Source organism: Leishmania donovani, chromosome 35 (assembly GCF_000227135.1).
Source record: "Leishmania donovani BPK282A1 complete genome, chromosome 35".
Taxonomy (NCBI): domain Eukaryota; phylum Euglenozoa; class Kinetoplastea; order Trypanosomatida; family Trypanosomatidae; genus Leishmania; species Leishmania donovani.
In genome coordinates this window covers 1104779-1124814 of record NC_018262.1, presented here as the reverse complement: position 1 = coordinate 1124814, position 20036 = coordinate 1104779, and the positions used below count along the sequence as shown (strand labels likewise).

The 20036-nt window shown below is 57.6% G+C and overlaps 5 protein-coding genes across 5 annotated transcripts; all 5 read left to right on the top strand.

Moving 5' to 3' along the window:
- Positions 1-686: 686 nt before the first annotated feature.
- On the top strand, positions 687-1925 carry LDBPK_352780 (acyl-CoA dehydrogenase, putative; the record flags this gene model as incomplete). Its single annotated transcript, XM_003864809.1, has 1 exon — positions 687-1925. The coding sequence occupies one exon, from the start codon at positions 687-689 to the stop codon at positions 1923-1925; it is 1239 nt and encodes a 412-aa protein (XP_003864857.1).
- A 2750-nt stretch (positions 1926-4675) lies between these two features.
- Positions 4676-6988, top strand: LDBPK_352770 (hypothetical protein; the record flags this gene model as incomplete). The annotated part of the gene is made up of 1 exon (XM_003864808.1): positions 4676-6988. One exon carries the CDS (start codon positions 4676-4678, stop codon positions 6986-6988), a length of 2313 nt encoding a protein of 770 aa, XP_003864856.1.
- A 2113-nt stretch (positions 6989-9101) lies between these two features.
- LDBPK_352760 (QA-SNARE protein putative) lies at positions 9102-10010 on the top strand (the record flags this gene model as incomplete). Its single annotated transcript, XM_003864807.1, has 1 exon — positions 9102-10010. One exon carries the CDS (start codon positions 9102-9104, stop codon positions 10008-10010), a length of 909 nt encoding a protein of 302 aa, XP_003864855.1.
- A 1472-nt stretch (positions 10011-11482) lies between these two features.
- On the top strand, positions 11483-13021 carry LDBPK_352750 (hypothetical protein, conserved; the record flags this gene model as incomplete). Its single annotated transcript, XM_003864806.1, has 1 exon — positions 11483-13021. The coding sequence occupies one exon, from the start codon at positions 11483-11485 to the stop codon at positions 13019-13021; it is 1539 nt and encodes a 512-aa protein (XP_003864854.1).
- Positions 13022-14648: 1627 nt separating this feature from the next.
- LDBPK_352740 (hypothetical protein, conserved) lies at positions 14649-18677 on the top strand (the record flags this gene model as incomplete). The annotated part of the gene is made up of 1 exon (XM_003864805.1): positions 14649-18677. One exon carries the CDS (start codon positions 14649-14651, stop codon positions 18675-18677), a length of 4029 nt encoding a protein of 1342 aa, XP_003864853.1.
- Positions 18678-20036: the final 1359 nt, after the last annotated feature.

The window sequence follows — 20036 nt, the reverse complement described above, 5'->3', positions numbered from 1 at the left end:
TGTGGCCAAGGTAAGCCATCGTGTCCCTTGGCCGGCACTTTCCGTCGATATCCAGCGTTCTGCTTCTCGAGTATGGCGTGAGCAAGAAGAGGCGGTGAGGCACGCAGCGGCGCGAACGTCAGAAGGGGGTACTGGAAGTGTGGGAGACGTGCTTTGTACCTTATGATATCCTTGTGCTGCACCTGCCTTGTGTGTGTGTGTGTGTGTGTCAGTCATACTCGCACATGCAATCACGCGCTGCGCGAAAGGCACCCTGGACACGGTTTCTCCACTCTTCACATTCTTTGTTCGCCCTTATCGCAACCTTTGCTCTCGTGCCGTGCTTCGCCCTACCTTCACCTCTTTTCCTCGTCGCGTGCTGCATCCGAGTTGTCAGGCTTTGCGATTCTCTCTCCTTCTCCTCGTTCTTGGCACCCACCTACCCACCAAACACACTCTCAGAAGCATCAACGAAAGCACGTCGTGAAACAACCAGCGAGAGAGAGCCCCCCCCCCCAAGCACACGCACAGGCACTCACCTCTGACAAACGCGAGGCTCTTGCAGTGTTGTTTGTGCGTGCTATCGATTGCTTCTCGGCCTTTCTATACACCGCTGCCCAACACCACCGCCCCTTCCCCCCCCCCGTCTTTCCTCTAGAGGTCCACAAGTCAGTTTTCCAATGTTCCGCCTTGGGTGCAAATCGTTGATGCGGCGCACTGCCGTGGCGCTCTCTAGCGCGGCAGCCGCCGGTGAGGCGCCGCCGAATCCGGTCACCTACCTCACCGATGATGAGAAAATGCTTGTCGAGACGGTACGTGCCTTTAGCCTGACACACGTGGTGCCGAGGTCTCGCCAGATGGATGAAGAGGGCAAGATGGACCCTGTTGTGCTTAAGGAGGCCTTTGCTGCCGGTCTCATGGGCATTGAGACCCCCGCCGACCTCGAGGGTGGCGGCATGAGCTTCTTTTCCAGCATTCTCGCTATCGAGGAGTTGGCGCGTCACGACCCTGCCGTCTCGGTCACGGTGGACGTACAGAACACGCTCGTCAACAACATCTTCTTCAACTTCGCGAACGACGCGCAGCGCAGAAAGTACCTGCCCAAGCTCGCCAAGGACACAGTGGGCTGCTTCTGCCTCACTGAGGCGGGAAGCGGCAGCGACGCCTTCGCGCTGAATACGAAGGCGGAGAAGAAGGGCTCGAAGTGGGTCATCAACGGCTCGAAGCTGTACATCACGAACGGCGGATGGGCAGGCATCTTCCTTGTCATGGCAACGGTGGACCCATCGAAGGGCTACAAGGGAATCACCTGCTTCGTAGTGGACTCTTCTGAGACCCCAGGAGTCTCTGTGGTACGGACAGAGAACAAACTAGGTATTCGCGCCAGCTCGACGGCCGAGCTCCGACTAGAAAACGTGGAGGTGCCGGAGGAGAACGTGATTGGAGAGGTCGGCAAGGGCTACAAGATTGCTATCAACATCCTCAACGAGGGACGCATCGGCATCGGCGCGCAGATGCTCGGTATTGCACAGGGCTCCCTAGACATCGTCATGCCGTACCTCTTTCAGCGCAAGCAGTTTGGGAAGTTCATCGGCGATTTCCAGGGTATGCAGATGCAGTACGCCGAGTGCGCCATGGAGTTACACGCTGCGCGGCTCATGGTCTACAATGCGTCTCGCAAGAAGCAGAACAACGAGATGTTCATCCAGGACGCGGCGATGGCCAAGTATTTCGCTTCCGTTGTCGCAGAGAAAACGGCCAGCCGTGCGGTGGAGTGGGCTGGTGGCGTCGGCTTCATGAAGGACTTCGGTCTGGAGCGTTTCTACCGCGATGCCAAGATCGGTGCCATCTACGAAGGTACCTCCATCATTCAGCTGCAGACCATTGCCAAGATGATCAAAGCCCAGTACGACAAGTCTTCCTCCCCTTCAGGCGCCTCAAATTAAAGATACGCTCTCCCTGTCAGCAGCCTGCTCACTGAGAAATGTGGATCTACTCATGTTCCGGGGCGAGGACTGGCAGACGCTAGCGCGTGCGCGCCAGTTGCAACGGCTCGTTTCCATTGAGAGTATCCTGCTTTTTTTTGTCAAGACGACGTTCTCCTTGACGATGAGGGGGGGGGGGGTGATATCTCAGTGCGTGGCATCTCAGAGCCCACTACCCACGCTCTATGCGTTGAAAAGCCGAGCAGCTCCCCAGTATCCCACTGCCCATCCACAACCACTTTCTCGTGTTGACAGGGTCAGGTACCTATGAGTTAGTGAAGTCAGAGCAGTGTATCGCTACTGATGTCGGCGGTCAGTCCGTAGATGGTGCTGCGCTGAAGTGGCCTGCGACTGTGAACACACTTGAGCCACCCATATGAATAGGCAAAATGTCCACGTGACTCAAACACATCTCTCACCCGGGCCTCACTGCCTGCTGGCACGGGGATCCTGAGCCCCACTCCCCAGAGAGTAGTGCACGATGGGTGGCGGCCTGTAGAACGGGTGGTGGGTGGGTAGGGGCAGAGTCAGAGGCAGTGCACAGGTGCCGGAGCCGGAGCATTGACCTTAAGGCGTGTGCCTAGGGCTGCTTCGCACCACAGGATGCGTGCCTGTGACAGACCAGGGAGGGCAGAGAGAAGTTGCGTTTCTCCTGCATGGCAGAACAGACTCGTGTGAGAAAAGAGTATTCCTCGATCGCGGAACTTCTCTCCATCAGCCTCTTTCGCTCCCCCATTCCTCTCTGCGCTGTGCTGCGCTTTTCACTCGTGAGTGAACTCGACTGTCTGATGTTGTTGTTGTTTTTTCGCTTTTCGTTCATGTATGTCTGTGTGTGTACGTCAGAACACATGCATTTCTGTTTTCATTTGCTCGCTTTGCTGTGATGCTGTCCCACCACGTGAGGAATCGTAGGGGAGGGAGACGGCCCGTCGCCGCCTTCTCCTCACTCTCATGCGCTGCCCATATATATGCCTCCGACGTGTTTTTTGAAACATATGGTGAAGAGGAAGAAAAACGTACGAAAAGGTGGCAAGAAAACATCGAATAAACGCCTCCGGAAGAATCTGCTTGAATGCGTATCAAGAAGGGTAGAGCAAGACACCAGACGATGTGAGCCGCGGCGTCACCGCGTTTTGCCCTCCGCCACCCCATCTTGGCTGGTTGCTGTTTGCTTCAGCACCCTCCACACTTTTTTTCGTCGCGCTCCGCCTCCCTCTTTTTCTTCAGAGGCCTGCACGGCTGGCATGATCCCCGAAACGCTGCCTTGATTTTCCTTTCTTTTCCGCTTTCCTTGCGGATGTGTCTGAGGGTTTGAAGCTTATCTTTTCTTTTTTGTTTTTTCTCTCTCCAACCGCTCGAGCACCGGCGCCGAAGCCTCTTGCTCTTCTTTGCCTGCACTGTTTTTCTTTTTTTCTCCAGCGCTAGGGTGATGGACATCGTTGCCTCTATCGCGTGCTACGCACCCTACACCGCATCAGCATGTACCGGTGCAGGGGACTGAAGTTTGCTGTTTTCCTTTTTGTTCTGTTTTCTTCTCTCACTTCTTGACAGACGCTTTTCACTTTCTTTGCGCGACGCTGCGTACGCTTGACCCTTTCTTGCTGCCGTGAGGCAATGTGCAGCGGCGCGGAGGTGATCTGTCGCAGCAGCCATGCACCCGTCAAACAAAGCAGAGCAGAAGAGTGGGGCAGCGGAGCCGGCAGAACATGACATTCCAGTATCCATGGTAAGCGCGGTTGGGTGCAAACACAAAAAAAAACGCACACAAATGCTCCTCCTTGAGCGCACAGCGATTCCATGGCGGAAACCAACGCGCCAGCGCCCTCGATGGCATTTCTGGTAGCAGCATACATTTGGCCGTCTATGTGGTTGTGGACACCCACAGACCTGTCTGACTCCAACGTGTTGTGGATATATCACAAGAATGGCACCCCTTTCTTCTCGCGTGGTGTATTCTGTCTCCGTCAACGTTCTCGCCTCTTCTCGTCCTCACACCACTCACTTCGTCACAAACCTTTCACTCTTTCTGGTATCTTTGTTTTTCTTCGCTCTCCCTTCCCTCACTCATGTTTTTTCCGTTGTCTGCCCCAACACGATACTGCTACGCGTTACCATCATGAGAAGCAAGCAAGCGGCGGTGAGACGGCAGAGGTGCTGATGTGTGTGTCGCATTAGCCACTCCACACAACAAACGACAAAATTTGTCACTGCCCCGGATCACTGGTGCGGACGGGCTCGCTCCCTTTCTTTTTTGTTTTTGCTTGTTTTTGAATGCGTGTGCGTGCGGGGTGCCGTTTCTCTTTGCGTATGTGCGTCGGTGTGCTACCGTTATTTCTCGTCTGCATTATCTCTGTAAGTCCGCGGTATCTGCCACAGTCGCTCTTGGTCTGTCTGTGTGTCCCGGTCCCGCTCACGCTTCACAGTCCCCGTGTATTCATGGAGGGCAGCTCCGGTCTGCAGCTTTTTCTTATCGGCTTCACACTTGTTGTTTAGAAGTGCACCAACATATCGAAATTAGTGGGCTCTATTCTTTGAAGAAAGACGTTGGAATCGGAGAGCTGACCTCTGTTCCGCTCTTCTCGTGTGTAAAACGGTGTTGTCGGGCTTCTCTGCCGGTGCTACCGCGCAGCACAGGTGGGTTGACTCTGGTCTCTTGCTTTGTAGTTTCACTTGACTGCGTGCAGCGTACTGCCGACTTCTCGTGTGTCACAATGATCCTCTTGTTCCACATCGCGGATAGTGCTGGCCGCAAGCACCGCTTTTCGGCTGTCTGCGGGCCGTCCACGACCGCCGTCGGTGCCATCAACAAGCTTCGCTTCAAGCTTTCCATTCCTACAGAGGTGGATGTAAAGTTGCATCTCACCAATGATGTTCCCATTCGCCACCTAACAGCACCCTTGACAAGCCTGCGAAAGCAGCGCAGTGGCAGCGCGCAGGTCTTGTGCATGCCGCTGTGGGCGGTGCTGAGTGGTCCGGAAACCGCCGTCAACGAAATCGACTACAGTGCAGCTGATGTTATAGATGAGAACGCCAGGGAGAAAGAGAACCAGGGGGACGAGGCCTCGAGGAGCTTATCACACACGCCCCCTCGACCTAGCAGTAGCACGGTGGAGCGGGCCACCAATGGCAGCCAGCCCACGCGTATTGTCTTGTCGGCACCTCCGTCAAAAATGCCACTTGTGCCCGTGCAAGCCAAGATGCCGGCAGCCGCCGCCTGTCCTCGACCATATCGCAAGCCAACGGCCGGTGTGCGCGAGACACCAGAAAAGACGGTCGACATGAAGATCGCTTCACTACAAACCGGCGATGCAAAGAAGAATGCTTGCTCTATACCAAACCTTCTCACCACCTCAACCGCAGCAGGCCCGTCGCTTGTAATAAAGCGTCGCAACATTTGTGAGGCGGCTGCGGTCGTGGCTCAGATGCCTCTCTCTTCGCGCGGGCCGGTGCGTCTTCCGCCAAGGGGAGTCGCTCCTCCATCGCAGGACATGCCGCAGACGGCTCGCGCCGCGCCGCAGCAGCTGGCTGTTAGCGCTTTTGCCAGCTGCGCCGGCGCTGACTCCGTCGATGGGGCTGACGGGCACTACAAGACCGGCTACGCCCGCCGTGACACCGTCGTCGGGCACATTATGTTGCGTGAGTATCCAACGGTGATCTCCGGCGATCAAAAACAAATCGTGCTGGCCGTGAAGAACGATGAGAGGTTGGCGTCGCGCACGCACAATCGTGACTTTTTCTGTGCGTCCGACATTGACGGCATCGATGACACAACCTATGCACAGTGCCTCTCCATCGGCCTCACCCACGGACAGAAACTCGGCGCCAACACCTCTACTGCCGAACCTCGGCTGGCCCTCTATGGCGAACTAAGCACGCTTCGGCATAGCTGCTGGCCAAACGCGGCCGTCCAGTACGATCTCTTCACTGCACCGTACGCTGGAATCTGCCGCTGCGCCCGATTGGAGGGCATTCGCCGCGGAGAGGAGATCACGTATCTCTACAAGCACGCCGACTCCCTCGCCTTCCTACTGCTTTCTCGTGAACGACGCCGCAACATCCTCCAACGGAAGTACTTCCTGAACTGTGACTGCTGTCGCTGCTCTGAAACTCTGGAGAACACCACTTCTACCACCGTCACCGGCTCTACCACTGCTGCCGCTATTGCCGCCTCAATATGCACCCCAGATGAAAAGGGAAGTGCGGCCAATGTGAAGCCGTTGAAGAACGCGACGAGGACCAAGGCGCAGCTGGAAGCGGAGTTGACCTTGACCGGGGCCTTCTTCACAGACTCGGGCGTCGACCGTGATGCTGCGAAGCAGAGGGAGCTGAGGCAGGAAGTGCACAAGGACTTCGAGGCTCTACGCATCATGGATGCCACCGGCGTTGAAATCAATCTCGCCCTTGTCGGCAACGTCTCTCCCATTCATCGAATGAAACAATGCAACCGTCTTCTCGGATTTTTGCGCAAGTACGGCAGCTCAGAGTCGGTTCTGCGCCTTCATGATCACCACTGGCGGCTGAATCTCGTGCGTGCGGCCTACGTGCAGGAGACGGTTCGACTGTGCGCCATGAAGGGAGCTACGCCAGATGCGCGGCAACGAGACCCGGACAGCAAGACACTCTTCGTCCCCACCAAGACGGTCTACGACATTTCTCTGAAGCAGCTCGCCGCGGAGGCACTCTTTATCCCTCCTGGGCACCCCCACAGCCTCGCCACGTACGAGTCCTACCTCTACCTCCTCGCGATTCTGCCCCCGGCGATCGCGCAGACGTCGGCGGAGTTAGCGCAGAGCGAGCCAAACATTAAATGGAAGCAGCTCCAGGAAACGAAGGAGGCGTGGGGCGTCCTGAAACGCGCCGCGCTGCCGCCGAACATTCAGAGGCTTGTGCAGCCTAAGGAGCCGCAGCAGCTGCCTTCGCCGCAAGAGTGTGCACCACCCCCCGCAGCGGAACCACGCTCGCTGGCTGAGGAGTCAGTGTCAAAGGAGACCTCCATGAAGGCCCCTCAAGTGTCGCCCAAGTGAATACGCGGGAATGTCTCCGAATGGGAAAGAAGCGCGAGCTTGCGCATTGGTGTGTTGTGGTTCTCGTTGTTGTTTTCTCGAGAACGATTCTCTATGAGTGCGATCTCGTCGAGGCGAGCCCGAGGTGGTAGGGGCTCGAAAAAGTGTGTGTGTGTGTGTGTCTGTTTCATCCGTCTCCACTACTTGCCAGTACCAGAATAGAAGCGGCTATGTGTGGCAAAACAGTGGTGGTGTGAATGGTAACGCGCTCCTTCACGCCTCAGCGTGTTGCAGCTAACGAGGACCTCCCACGTGGAGGTACATTCGCACCTTTCTATTAGCTAATGCGTTCCTTTATGTGCATTTCGGTTTCCATGTGTGTATATATATATATGTGAATCTCTTGCTCTCGGCGTGTGCGTGTGCGTGTGTGTGGGGTAGCGCACCTGTGATGGAGAGTATGACGGCCCCTGTGCCCCTTTTGCTTGCCTTGATGCATGAGGCTCTCGTGCTTTATTGCTGATAGGATCGTTTCGCCTTCACGCTGGTACACCCTCTCTCGCGGTGCCCCATGCGATGCACTGATCCGGGTGTGCTATCGAGGTGCCGCACTGAACGCCCACCACGTTTTGCGGACCTTTTCTTTTGGGTTCGCCCTTCCATCTCAGGTGTCAGGGATCTTTTAGCTCTCGCATACATGGCACGTTAGCCTTTCGCAACCGCGCTCAGGAGCTCCCTCCAGCGCCCACTCCGCGAGCTGTCGCTACGCTGTATGACGGTAAGCTGTCCTCTGTCTTGGTCCCGTCCTCCCCATTGCAGTAAGCAGAATGCGATAATGGAAATTTGTCGACTTTCCCTTCTTTTTTCAGCATGTGGCGGTGTATGTGCGGGACTGGTGCCTGGGCTCCCAAGACGACTGGATGCGCTTCTTGCACTAGTACACTGACCAGGAATCTATATGGAGTGTGCAGGTGCGAGCTGTGATGTTCGTATGTGTGCGTATGCGGTGATTGGGGGGTCGCACGAGTCGGGGCGACGGCTGCACCGCCTCCGCTAAGCAGAAACCGCTCTTTGCGTTTCAGCGGCCCACTTTTTTTTTGGCGGTGCTGTTTCCGTGTCGCTGCTAGCTGTGTGCTCCCCCCCCCTCCCACCTCCCTCTGCGTCGTCTTTGTTGCCGTCTTCTTTCGCTTTTTTTTGGTTCCGTCGCCCGCCGTGTAGATCTCTTCTTCCGAATGTGTGTGGCCGTGCCTTTAGCGCGCATGCCTGCATCCGGTACCTTCTTTTCTTCCTCTCGTGAGGAGGCGGCAGTGCTGCAGCAGCGTTCATTGATGGCGTTGACGTCCTCCTGGTGATGGCTAGGCTCATCACCCATGACTAAATGTAGTCAACGAATGAAAGAGTGTGGCGAGTCGGCTGTGAAACAGAGACCGCGCATGACTTGGATGCACTCGACTGCGAGACCTGCGGGAAAAGGTCGACGGGTAAAAGCAAGCCACCGCACCACCGATCTATAACAGTGGCGGCGGCATGATTTGCCTAGTCCTTTCTTTCCCTGTTTTCTTCAAGATAGAGGCGCTACTACGAATCTCAAATGATGAGCACCAGATCACTAACAGGGAGCTGTGTGCTACTCTCAAGTCTATTTCTCATATATATATTTATATATCTCGCTTGTTTCTTGGGCACTCCCCCACCCACCCAATCACGTCACCGCACACGCACGGACAGACACAGACGGACAGACACAGCCGCGTCTTTGTGTCGGCAAGCGTTGCAGTCATTAAGATCATCACGAGAAACTGAAACAAGAAAAAACGGTAAAGTGCGCCTTTGAATCACGTCTTTGGCCTTCCTCGCTGTGTAGATCGCAGTGGTTGTGGCAGAAGCAAAAACAAGGAGGTCGCGCGGTGAGTCATGTGTGTGCTTTCCGGAGGAATCGAGAACAATCGATAAAAAGAAAAAAAAAACGACTGCGTGAGACGTTGACACGTAAACGTGTCTGTGCTGGTGGTCGTGCCGATGTTGCCACTAGTTGTGTCAGGGTTTCTTTTCCATCCCCCTCTCTATTTCTTCCAACAACTTTGGCTGAGCACTTTCAACAAAAAAGAAGCGCACTTACGTGCAAGTCGAAAACATGGCGACTCGCGACCGCACGGGTGAGTTCCTGCAGTACCGCGCGATCCGCCCTCGCCGGCCTGAGACGGAGCAGCTGCTTGCCGAAGAGGAGAGCATGAATCGCGTCTATGTGACTCCGCTTTGGGTGAAAAAGATGGCTGATGTCCGTCGTGTTGAAGACCAAATCAAGGAGCAAATGGCGGCGCTCGAGAAGCTGCGCAGGGACCACCTCAAAGTGGAGTTCAGCTCCACGCGTGACGAAGGGCGCGAGGAGGCCGAGATCGAGGATGCTCAGAACACAATTGATCGCCTCTTCAAGCAAAGCGAGAAGGGTGTGAAGGATTTGGAAATCTCCTACACACGCGACCTCCCTGACGGGGGCACGGATGCCGAGTTGAGCATTTTGCGCAATGTCAAGATGTGCCTGGTGAACGAGATCAACAACATCAGCAAACTCTACCGCGAGAGTCAACGCCGTTACATGATGGATGTGAAGAAACAGCAGCTCGTCTCGCAGCGGTGGGCTGGCGGCGACCGGCAGAAGGCGGTGGAGCAGCAACTGGAGAACGACGCGCTTATGGATCAGTACCTGCAGAAGGGTATGACGCAGGAGCAGGTCGAGACGATCATGCTAAATCAGCAGATGGCAGATGAGCGGGTGAAGGAGTTTGAGCGCATCTATAGCTCCATCAAGTCTCTGCATGAGATGTTCAAGGACATGAACACTCTCGTCATTGAGCAAGGCGCCTTGCTCGATCGCATTGATTACAACATGGCCATCACCCACACCCGTGTGCAGAAGGCGCGCACAGAGCTGCAGAGGGCCGCGGAGTACCAGTCCGCCGGCACATTCAAACTGTGCGTTCTCTTCATGATTATACTCATTATTGGCTTGATGATAGCCGTCTTCTTCAAGGCCATTACCTGAGGTGGGACTCAGGGTGTGTGCGCCGCACGAATCTGTCTTTTCTGTCTTTGGCACGATGGCGTGAGCGTGCACCCCGCGCGATGCATCGGTGGAAGCGACATACGCCTCGGGTCACCTTTGGAGGGGGGCCGTGAATCGACACAAGGGGCTGTCCCTCTCTGACCCGGTCGCTGTCTCTTTTTCTCTTCTCAGCTCATCCTCGTTGCGCCTTTTTGTTTTCCCCCTTTGTGTGTCCCGTTGCCACGTGTGATGTGATTCTCTTTGTGTGCGTGCGTTGGTTTACCGTTCTGCGGGCAAGTGCGCTCGCGCCCAAGTCCGTTGTCGAAGAGGCCCCTTCGCGTCACCGTTCACGGTATGCGCTGCGCCTTGCGGAATTGGAGTTACAGAAATCGGTAAAGACAAGTGAGGGTGTTGTGCCTCGAGCAGGACAGGTGTCTTCGCCGTGCCGCGAACGCATGAGGTGATGTGCTCTCGTTTTCTTGTGTTGCCCTTCATCACCTTCGCGCCTCCTCGTGTTGTTGGTCCGTGAATGCAACAAAAAAGTGGGCGCACGTACACAGCCCCTATCGAGCGTACGCTCTGTCGTCGTTCGCCCTTCGCTCCTGTCGTTGTGGCTTTCTTGCTCATGCTTCCCGGTCCTTCCATTGCGCTCCTCATCTCTTCTATAGTTGTTGCGAGGTGTGTGTGTGTGTGTGTGTTTGTGTGCCCTCTCTAGTGTTTCCGTTAGTGGGGCATTGTTGCTGCCTGTAGGACTTGCATGCGCTAGTATCGCCGCCTCCTCCGCCTCCACCCCACCCCATCCCCATCTCTCTCTTCGTGTTCTCCCGCTTCTCTCAGGTGCCCTCTTGATGCCCCTGCACGTCGCATCGCCGTTTCGCAGAAATACAAACGGAAAAAAGAAAGAGAAAAGGAAAGAAAAATGGCTGCGTCGCCAGTGAGTCGCACGGTGGCGGGAGAGTGTTTCGCGATCACGTATTCCGTGAAATCCGTCATGTGAGGCAAGTGGCTGCATCAGAGAAGTGCTATAGTCAAACGGGCATGTATGCTGCGCTTTTGCAGTTGTGTATATGTATGCAGTATTGGTGTCTTCTACACATACACGCAATCACAAGCGCTGAGAGACACCTCGAATCTCGCCTCGTCTTTCTTTTCGCTGGCCAACGCCACTATCTGCCAACTCTCCACCCCTACCCCACGATATCTCTCCCGCGTAATTCTCCTCCCCACCCCACCCCACTCCCCAACTCTGCTCGCATGCCTTTGAATTGGCATTCCTTTTTCCTACTGAGCTCTCTTGACGAATGAAACGCCCATCTTCCATGGGGAGCACCTCTCCCGACTGAGGAAACCAAGCAGCAGCCTCTCCTCCTTGAAGTGGCTGGCGACACCTTTCCGGTGTCGCGCACAGGCATTGCCCACTTAGCTGACCATGCAAACAAACGCAAAGCACTTGCTGAGCCCGTGTTTCGATGATGAAAGTGGCGCCGGTGTACCGAAAGGTACTGAAGCAGCTGCACAAGGCCTGCTACACCCGTCCACACTATGTGCAGGACATCCGGTTTCTTCTCTCTTTCCCTCTTCACACAACAGGCAGTGAACCGAGCACAGCGGTGCCAGGCACAACGTCCTCCTCGCGTACGGTGAACCCAGCAGCGACTCCGGGCACGACCCCAGCTGATGCGTCGAAATCGCCAAAGTCGTCTTCGGGGAAGACGACAAGCCGCGATCCCGTCGCGGGGCACCTCCTGCGGCCGAGTTCCGAATGCTACCCTATTGACACAACCACGCTCTTTGCGATGTGCTATACCGACTTACACAACGCAGTGCAAGAATCGGCGCCGGTGGCAGCCGGCATGAACCCGGTAGCCATGCAGATTGTGCGGTACCGCAACCTTCTGTGGCTTCAGGAACGGCTCGGGCGCGTCCTTAGTAGCAAGACCCAGCAGCTGCTGGCTACCTCACTGAGCATCTCCAGGGGGCCAGCCGAACATGACTTCATTCCAGACGAATACTTTGAGAGCAAGTCGCAGAACAACGGGAGTGCCCACCTCTCCGCGACGACGGCTTCTCAGCAGGCAGAGGCAGCAGCCACGGCCGCAACGTCGACACGGTCTACTTCAGGTAAGGCATCCAAGGAGGCTACGGAATCTTTCGCACCCGCCACCACTGACGGCGGCTTGGCGGAAGTGGTGGAGGAGAGCGACCCAGACATCGTCTACTCCGCCGGCGCCATTGGTCAGCAGCAAGAAATGTTTGTCCTTCGCCACCGTGAGTCTTTCCCAATGGCAGAGCAGTTTTTAGCCGGGTTTCCCACCGTCACAGCAGCCGAACTGGCTACGTGCGCGTATCAGCGAGCGGCATTGACACAGCTGGTGCGGCAGAAGTTCCCGACAACGCTGACGTGCCAGGACGCGAATGTAAGTCTCTCTGTTTCTTTAGAGCCGTACGATGTGCAGTACACAAGCAAGGAGCACGCTGGCATGGGATACTTCGCAGCCGCACACCGACAGTTTCGCGTCCGGTTCTCGCTTGCGCCTCTGTCGCCGGAGGGGTCAGGGGCGGAGCGAATCGAGGTGCTCGTCGTGAACTCGTACTTTGTGCGACTGGACATGGAGCTGATGCAGCTGGTCGAGGAGGTGGGCTATCTCCACAGCAGCGACGTCCTTCGCATGCTGCGCGAGCGCGATTACGGCGATCATTTTAGCGAGCTAATCGGCAGCGGAGTTGCCGAGGTGCTCGGTGAGGGAGTCTTTGCAGGGCCAAACGAAGGAAAAGGTGCGGTTGCGGCGACCTCGGCAGACAAGCGCACCGGCATCGAGTCCTCGGTGACCTCCCCCGCGCCGGCGACCGTCGCTGAGGGCTCTCGAGTATTCTCGCTCTACTTTGTGAATCACAGCGACGCACCCATGGTACTGAAGGGGTTGCTGTACTACAAGCTGGGCAAGCGTCGCAACTTGGCCCATGCACCCATTCAGTGCATTCCGTTTGGTTTTCTCCTGATGGAGGCGTAAACCGGTGGAGAGTCGAGAACGACGGCCGCGGCGAAGGGAGCTCGTGTCCACTAGCGAGGGCGGGAGCGCTTCGGCTCGCCACGTGGAGCAACGAAAGAAACCCAGACGCGAGAGAGGAACCGTGGGCGGAGAAGCGCATGGCTGTTGAACGTCCCCCATGCACTTCGCACACCATCACGAAGACTGGAGCTCACCGTTTGGCGCCGAACAGCACTGCTTGAGTGCCTGTTTCCCCTTCCCTTTCCCGACTAGATTGGAACGGTCTATAGCTATATAAAGTGGTACATCTCATATGAAGACTCAGCGGTGAGCTCAAGAGGATCGAGCGAGAGTAACAAGCACCGAGTTCTCGGCCAACCGCGATGTTTTCGGGTGGCCGCTTCCTTCATGACGCCTTGTAGCATCTGAGTGTAGGAGCTTGACGTCCATTACGGGAACGTGGATCGCTGCCATGCTTGCTCGCTTCACCTCCTGTGCCCGTCACAGGTGGCCCCCATAGGCGAACATAAAGCGAAAGGAGCAGTGAACATTGCAGACACGTCCCCGTTCTCTAGCTGGACCTTTCCCTCGCTCTCCCACTGAATGATGAAGGCACACCCTCTGTCACCTCTTGAGCACTCCCTCTGCACCCATACACGCACACACACACACACACACCTGATCCCCCGCCCTCGTGCATCCCGAGGAGTACTGAAGAAGCATCCAATGCGCCCCGTGGAGGCCCCCTTGCTTGCTTTTATTGGGAGTGCGCCTTACTTGCCATAGCAAAAGGGAGAGAGAAAGAGAGGCGGGGTGAGACCGTGGGCGTTCGCCTATCCATGCTGCTTTGCCACGCCGTAGGCCCTCTCGACTTGGGTGAGCTCCTTCCGTGTGTGCTCGAGCCGTTGAACTGGCAGAGACCCTCTTCACACCATCCCCACTCCTCGCCACATATCGTCTGCCGGTGCTTGAGAGCGAGCAGAGAAACGGATCGGCCTTTCATGCGATTGGGCTTCGCGATTGAGCCGTGTTTCTACATTCGATTGCCCACTTGTTGTGTCCCTTTTCGTGCACGTTCTCCATCATGCGCGCTAGGCCCAATCCCTCTCTCCTTTCCGAGTACTACCCAACGAGTAGCAGCTCTCTGGAACAGCACACGCACCTGCGCATCCTATGGCTTCCGCTTTCAGTGTGCTTTCTGTGGAGCGGCGAAACGCTTCACGCCAAGTCAGTGACCGGTGCAGCGGCGACGACGACGGCGGCGGCGGCAGCAGCAGCAGACGCTTGCACAGCGTCGCCGACTAGAGGCTCCTCTCCAACCGCAAGCAATAAAAGCTTGCCAACGCCGTCGAACGCGAGCATTGGCCGCGTTTCCTTTTTGAGAGGCCGAAACGCAGAAGCCTTTGCGGGCGTCGATGAAACCGTGAGCGGCTACGAGGTGGCACTGCGGCGTAGTCTTACCCTGCACCCACCTGTTTCAGCCTCGGAGCTCTCCTGGGCCTTGTTCCCCGCGGCGTCCAGCATCTTCGCATCGCCCAACACGTCTGGCGAGGAAAGCGGGCGCGAAAAGGGACTCTCGCTTGTTGACCCATCCGCATCGTTGCCGTTTTCTCTCACCAGCGACCTCGGCACTTCCCATTGGGAGAATATGGACAGCCATCGCGCCACCATGGCCGTAGTGGTTGTGGTCAACGCCGCCGTCCTCACCGTCTCTGTCGAGCACGCGGTGCAGGTCGTCAGCATCATATTCACTTCGCAGTTCAAGGATAAGGTGTGCCGCTGCGTCGTGGTGGATCCTCCCGAAGCGCTCGCCGAAAAGCTCTCGAGCTCGTCTCTGTATCTGTGCGTCTCAGAGTCCATACCAGTGAGCCAGACCGTGCGGAAGCTACTCCTGTGTGTGGCGCAGGCGGTGGTCGATGCTAAAGGCACCGCGCTGCGGCTTTACAGTCAGCTCGACAAGGCAGATAACACGGCCGTACGAACGCCCATTGATAAGCTCACCACATTCACAACGGCGCGCAACGCGAGCACGTTGATTGCCTCCCGCTTCAAGAAGAAAGCGGCGGACGTACTCCTGCAGTTTGGCGCTGTGGCTGCCGCTGTGGCCGTGTACGGTGAAACTCAGTTTAACTCGAATGTCGACTGTCTCTGGTGCTCAGCAACGTTAGAGAGCATTGCTGCCGCTCGGTATCGCTATCTGCAGACGACGCTACTCTGCCACCGCGACGCGCTTAACGCCACAGTCCTGCAGCTTCAGAGCGACAACCCCACCTGGGGACCGGACCTGGCCGCCTCCGTGAACCAGCTCGACTCTTGTGTGGCGCAGTATAGTGAGAGTCTGAAGCAGACGATAGCGAGCTTCAAGAGCGCATCGGTGCCCAACTCGATGCGGGCGCGACTGACGCGCGAAGTGGAGGAAAATGTGGCGGCGCAGGTCGCGCTACTGAAGGGGCTTCTCGTGCGAGTGCACGTGTGCTTGAACGCTGGTACGTGGGAAGTGCCGTGCGACCCGCAGTCGTATCGCCTGGGCAGCGACGTGAAGCGTTGCGTCGAGAATGTGCTGCGCCTGGCGTTCAGTGAAATCGACGTCTATTTGAGCGAGTCACTGCGGCAGCTGAGAAGGTGCGCAGCAGCGGGTACGCTGATGTTCTACCCCTCAGCCGTGGCGGCAACCACCTCGCTCCTCGGCAGCGGAGGCACGAGTAACGCAATGGTGAATACGACTCTCGCCATGCTGCGAAAGCGGGAGTTGGAAGCGCGCTTTAAGCGACTCGAGCTGCTCGCTGCACGGGAAGCACGGCAGCCTTTCCTCGAGGAGTTGAGCACATTGCGCAGTCTCTTCCCTGGCATCTACGGAGCCGAGTGGACGGAGCGCAGCCTACCCTTCTTTGCGTACTTGTGCATGATCAACGGTGCTGAGCGTCGCGCGCGGGCGCTGCTGGTGGAATTCGCCTCCATCAAGGCACGTCTGCAGCACACGGAAGAGGCTGCCGAGGTGCTCCTGCGCGTGTGCGCACTGGCTGGCGTTGGACTCCCGCTTATCGGGCTTCAAGCCTCGAGCAGCACTGCAAGCGACGACGGGGTCACCCTAGATACTGCCAAATCGGCGGACCCGCTGTATCAGCTTAGCCGCGCAGCGACCGCCACACAAGTTGCGCAGCAGGTGGAAGACAGCGATGCTGTCGAGCCGGCGGCGAACGGGAACACGCCAATAGGCGCATCCTTTAGCATGTTCAGCTCCGTGGAAGAAAAGGCTCCCGATCGCGGCGTCGTACGGCTGAATCAGTCGATCACCAACGCGGCGCTACTGAACGTGCCACTGCTGCTCGAGCTCATCAACGTCTTCGATCGCGTGGCCCCTGCGACGGCCACGGCGGCGCTGCGTTGTCAACTGGCGACGCTCCTCCTCTTCAAGTTTCCGCACCTCCTCGAGAAAGCAACGCAGCGGACCCTCAAATCCGTTATGCGTGAAGCGTCCGCGCTGCTCGAGCCGCAGATGAGCACAGCCATTGTGCCGTCCCCGTTCTTTCTGGCGTGGGAAGCTTTCCCGCTGCCGCCGCATCTCGCACCCAAGACGGTGCCTGTTGGGGGTGCCTTCTTCACCTTCATTGACACGCAGCGGCTGAAGCTGACCATCCTCTGCCTGAATGGCAGGAAACTGGGTAGTCGGACCGTGTGGACGGTCGGCGACGTCGCGTCCGTTCTGATGACGTTGTACAACCCTTTTCAGGAATCCCTCACGTTTGACGCACTGGCCTTGCGCTGCCGCTCCTGTGCTTCTCTCGTCGCGGACGACGACGATGCCTCCTCCGGAGAAGGTGTGGTGTCGGCCTCTTCGTCGCACACGCTGAGCGCGCCCATCTCGTATGTGTTGTCGAATGTAGAGGTGCCCCCGCTCGCGAAGCGCAAGGTCTTGCTCAAGGTGCAACCAACCGAAGAAGGTACCCTGCTTATCGACGGCGTAACGCTGCGGCTGGCAGACACACGCTCGTCGCAGTCGATGACCGGGCAGCTTCCGGCACCCATGTACATCCCGGTACTGGAGCGATTACCGCAGGTGTCCTGCACCCTAAACACGAGCGAGCTGGAGGTGTTCGGAACCCAACGCATCGACTTCACGGTGCGGGTGGTCAACTGCGGCCGCGTACCCATCAGCTGCATCTCCCTCACGGCGCACAGCGAGCAGTGCCAGCTGGAGGGCTGCGAAGGCTGCAAGGAGCGCCGCAATGAGACAGACACAACGGTGACGCTGAACAAGCGCGCCCTCGACGCTGCGGCGCGCACACCGCTGCAGCCTGGTGACGTCGTCATGATTCCAGGAACCCTGGAGGCGCCACCGACAATAAGCAAATTCGGCGCGCACTACGTTATCTTCCGCACCGATCTCTCACTACCCCATCCTGCGCCGCAAAAGCCGCGCAACGTGCCGGACGCCGTGCCCGTGTACGCGGTCATCCCGCGGCGCGTGACGGAGACGCGGCTGCGCCTGTTTCATTCTCCCGGTCTCATCGTCACGTCTGTGGCGCTAACAAAGGACCGCCGTGCGGTGGAAGTGCGCGTCGCGAATCGAAGTCGCCTCTACAGCATGGAGCTGCAGCTGAGCGCCCTGACATTTGCAGAGCTTCCGGTCGCCTTCATCGTCGCCGGTGCCGAGTACGTGGTTCCGCCGATAAAGCTGACGCGCATTCCGCCGACGAAGGAAAAGGACGGCCTGCGTTTCCATGTACCGTGGGTCGTGCGCGAACTACCTAATTGCACTGGCACGCTGGAGCTGAACTTGTCGCTCATTGGCACTGAGGTGGTGAGCGCGGAGCCGCTGGACGAGTGTGTGGTGACTCTCGAGGCCAGCGTGCCGCAGACAGCACTGCCGCCGCATCCCTCCGACGCCTGGTCATCGTCGGCGCTCCCTGACGAAAGCAGAGACTACGTCGTCGCCGAAGACCCGCAGACGGATCCGTTGGGCGACGGAGCGGTGCTGCTCTATCGGTGGGAGTACGACGGAGACTCCTCCTACGGCGGAGCAGAGACAAGCCCTGTCGTTTCTCGTGCCAAAGTCTGCCGCGGCGCCCGCCTCTACGACGCCACAGGCACCGTCACGGCGACAGCCGTGTACGACAGCCCTCCGCAGTCGCCGCCGACGGCAGTCCAGCACCTGACGCACCCAAGGGCAGCGCCGGCGTCAGAGTCTCTCTTGGATTCGCCAGCCTCGATCTCCGCTTTGTTGTGGCGCCACACAGATTCGATGGATTCGGGTGCAAAAGCGAGCGCTAGTGCACCGCAGGCTTTGCATCGAGCCAGGACTGCGCTACCGCGAATCGGCGGCTGTGAGAGTGGCACGCTCAGCACTCGCGGCGACGGCACCCCAGTACCGATCGTCATCCCTGCCTTAAGACCGATTTGTCTGTGCCTGCGTGTTGCAGCTCCGCGGTGGCGCCGCGCCATCCCCCTTCACGTGCACGTGTCCATTGACTCGCACTTTGACGTGGCGGTGCTAACTGGTGCCGTGCAGGCCGATGCAATAGTCGGCGAGGAGGGTCGAGCGGTGTACGAGGGCGAGTTTGAGCTGTTCGCCTTCAAGACCGGCGAGCATCTCCTGCATGTCACCATTACGGACGACGCCGAGCGGGAGCTGACGCACACGATCCAGCTGATTGTGGAACACGCACGCATGTCATGACCAGCGGCACGTTGACATAGACGCACACACAAGCACACGCGACGGCTCATTCAAAGAGCGGGCGCTGTCAAGTGATTTGCGGACGCACGTGTGACGAGAGACAAGGAGGTTCGTGGCCTGTGGGAAAGGGGGTGGGGATCACGCGGCGCGCTCTCTTGACCCAGAGAGGCAGCGGCGAGAGCGCGTGAAGTGAAAGCCGTCAACGGTGCGCTCAATGTTCTGCTCTTGGGTTGGTGATGTTGTGGAGCGAGATCGCCTTTTTCGTTTGCTTGTTTGTGTTTGCCTGTGCCTGTGTAACGCCTTGTTGGAGTCACCCCAATGGATGACGGCGTTGCCAGGTGTGTGTGTGCGCACCATTCGCGCCAAAAAGAGTAAAGGAAAGGAGAAGCACGGAGAGGACGAGGCACGAGGGAAGCAGGCGCAGTGCGCCCCCGTTCTCTGGGAACGGCGAGCGACGGCGTTCGTGTGTCGCTCAGGGCAACCCAACACACCCTCGCGCTTTTATGTTTCTTTGGTGGGGAGTCTCCCTTCCTCAGCCCTCCGTGCGGTTCCGTGACGCGCAAGTCACACGAGCCGAACTCCCCTCCGCCAAAAAAAAGAGAAATATATATATATATTTGGAATGAGTCCTCTTCAGGTGGAGCAGTAGCTTGTCATAAGCGCCGACGCTTCTTGTGCTCATTGCCACCTCAGCTGCTGTTTTCCCGTCATTCCCCTCTCTGCCTCTTTCCCGAACCCCTACCGCTCCCGTGGCAACCATCCCCCACCCTCACAACGGTTATCCGTGCTCCTCTCGCGCACACACACCCGCATGCGAAAAAAAAAAACGCATCCGTAACATGTCCGTGAACTCTACATCGACAGCTGTGCATGAGCTTTTCGCTGTTTCTGATTCCATTGAGCCAGACACACAAGTATCTACATACTCGCTGTACACACGCGCGCGCATTCGTGTGCTACACGTATTGGGGGCATCTCACAGCCCACTTGAGGGAGTGCGTGCGTGTGTGTTTGTTTGTGGGTGCGCGCACGCGGGTGTGTGCTTTGTTGGCGTTGCTGTCTCGATCAGCTCATACTCCGGTGCCTGACCCTTTTCCCAGTGTTGTATACGTCGTGAGGGTCGCTGCTACCCCGTCTGTATTGCGCTGCCGCCACTAGAACACGACTCACACACTTTTCGAGCGCACCTTCAGCGATTGTGATTCCTGTTTACCTCTGCATCTTGCTTGCTTGCGTGTGTCTGTGTGTGCCACACCATCAGCGACGTCTCAACGTCCTGCTCATCGAGGTGTTGTCACTCTTTCGATTTTCGTCTATCGGGGTGCCCCCTCTGTGATGCCGCCAACCGCCGTCGAAAAG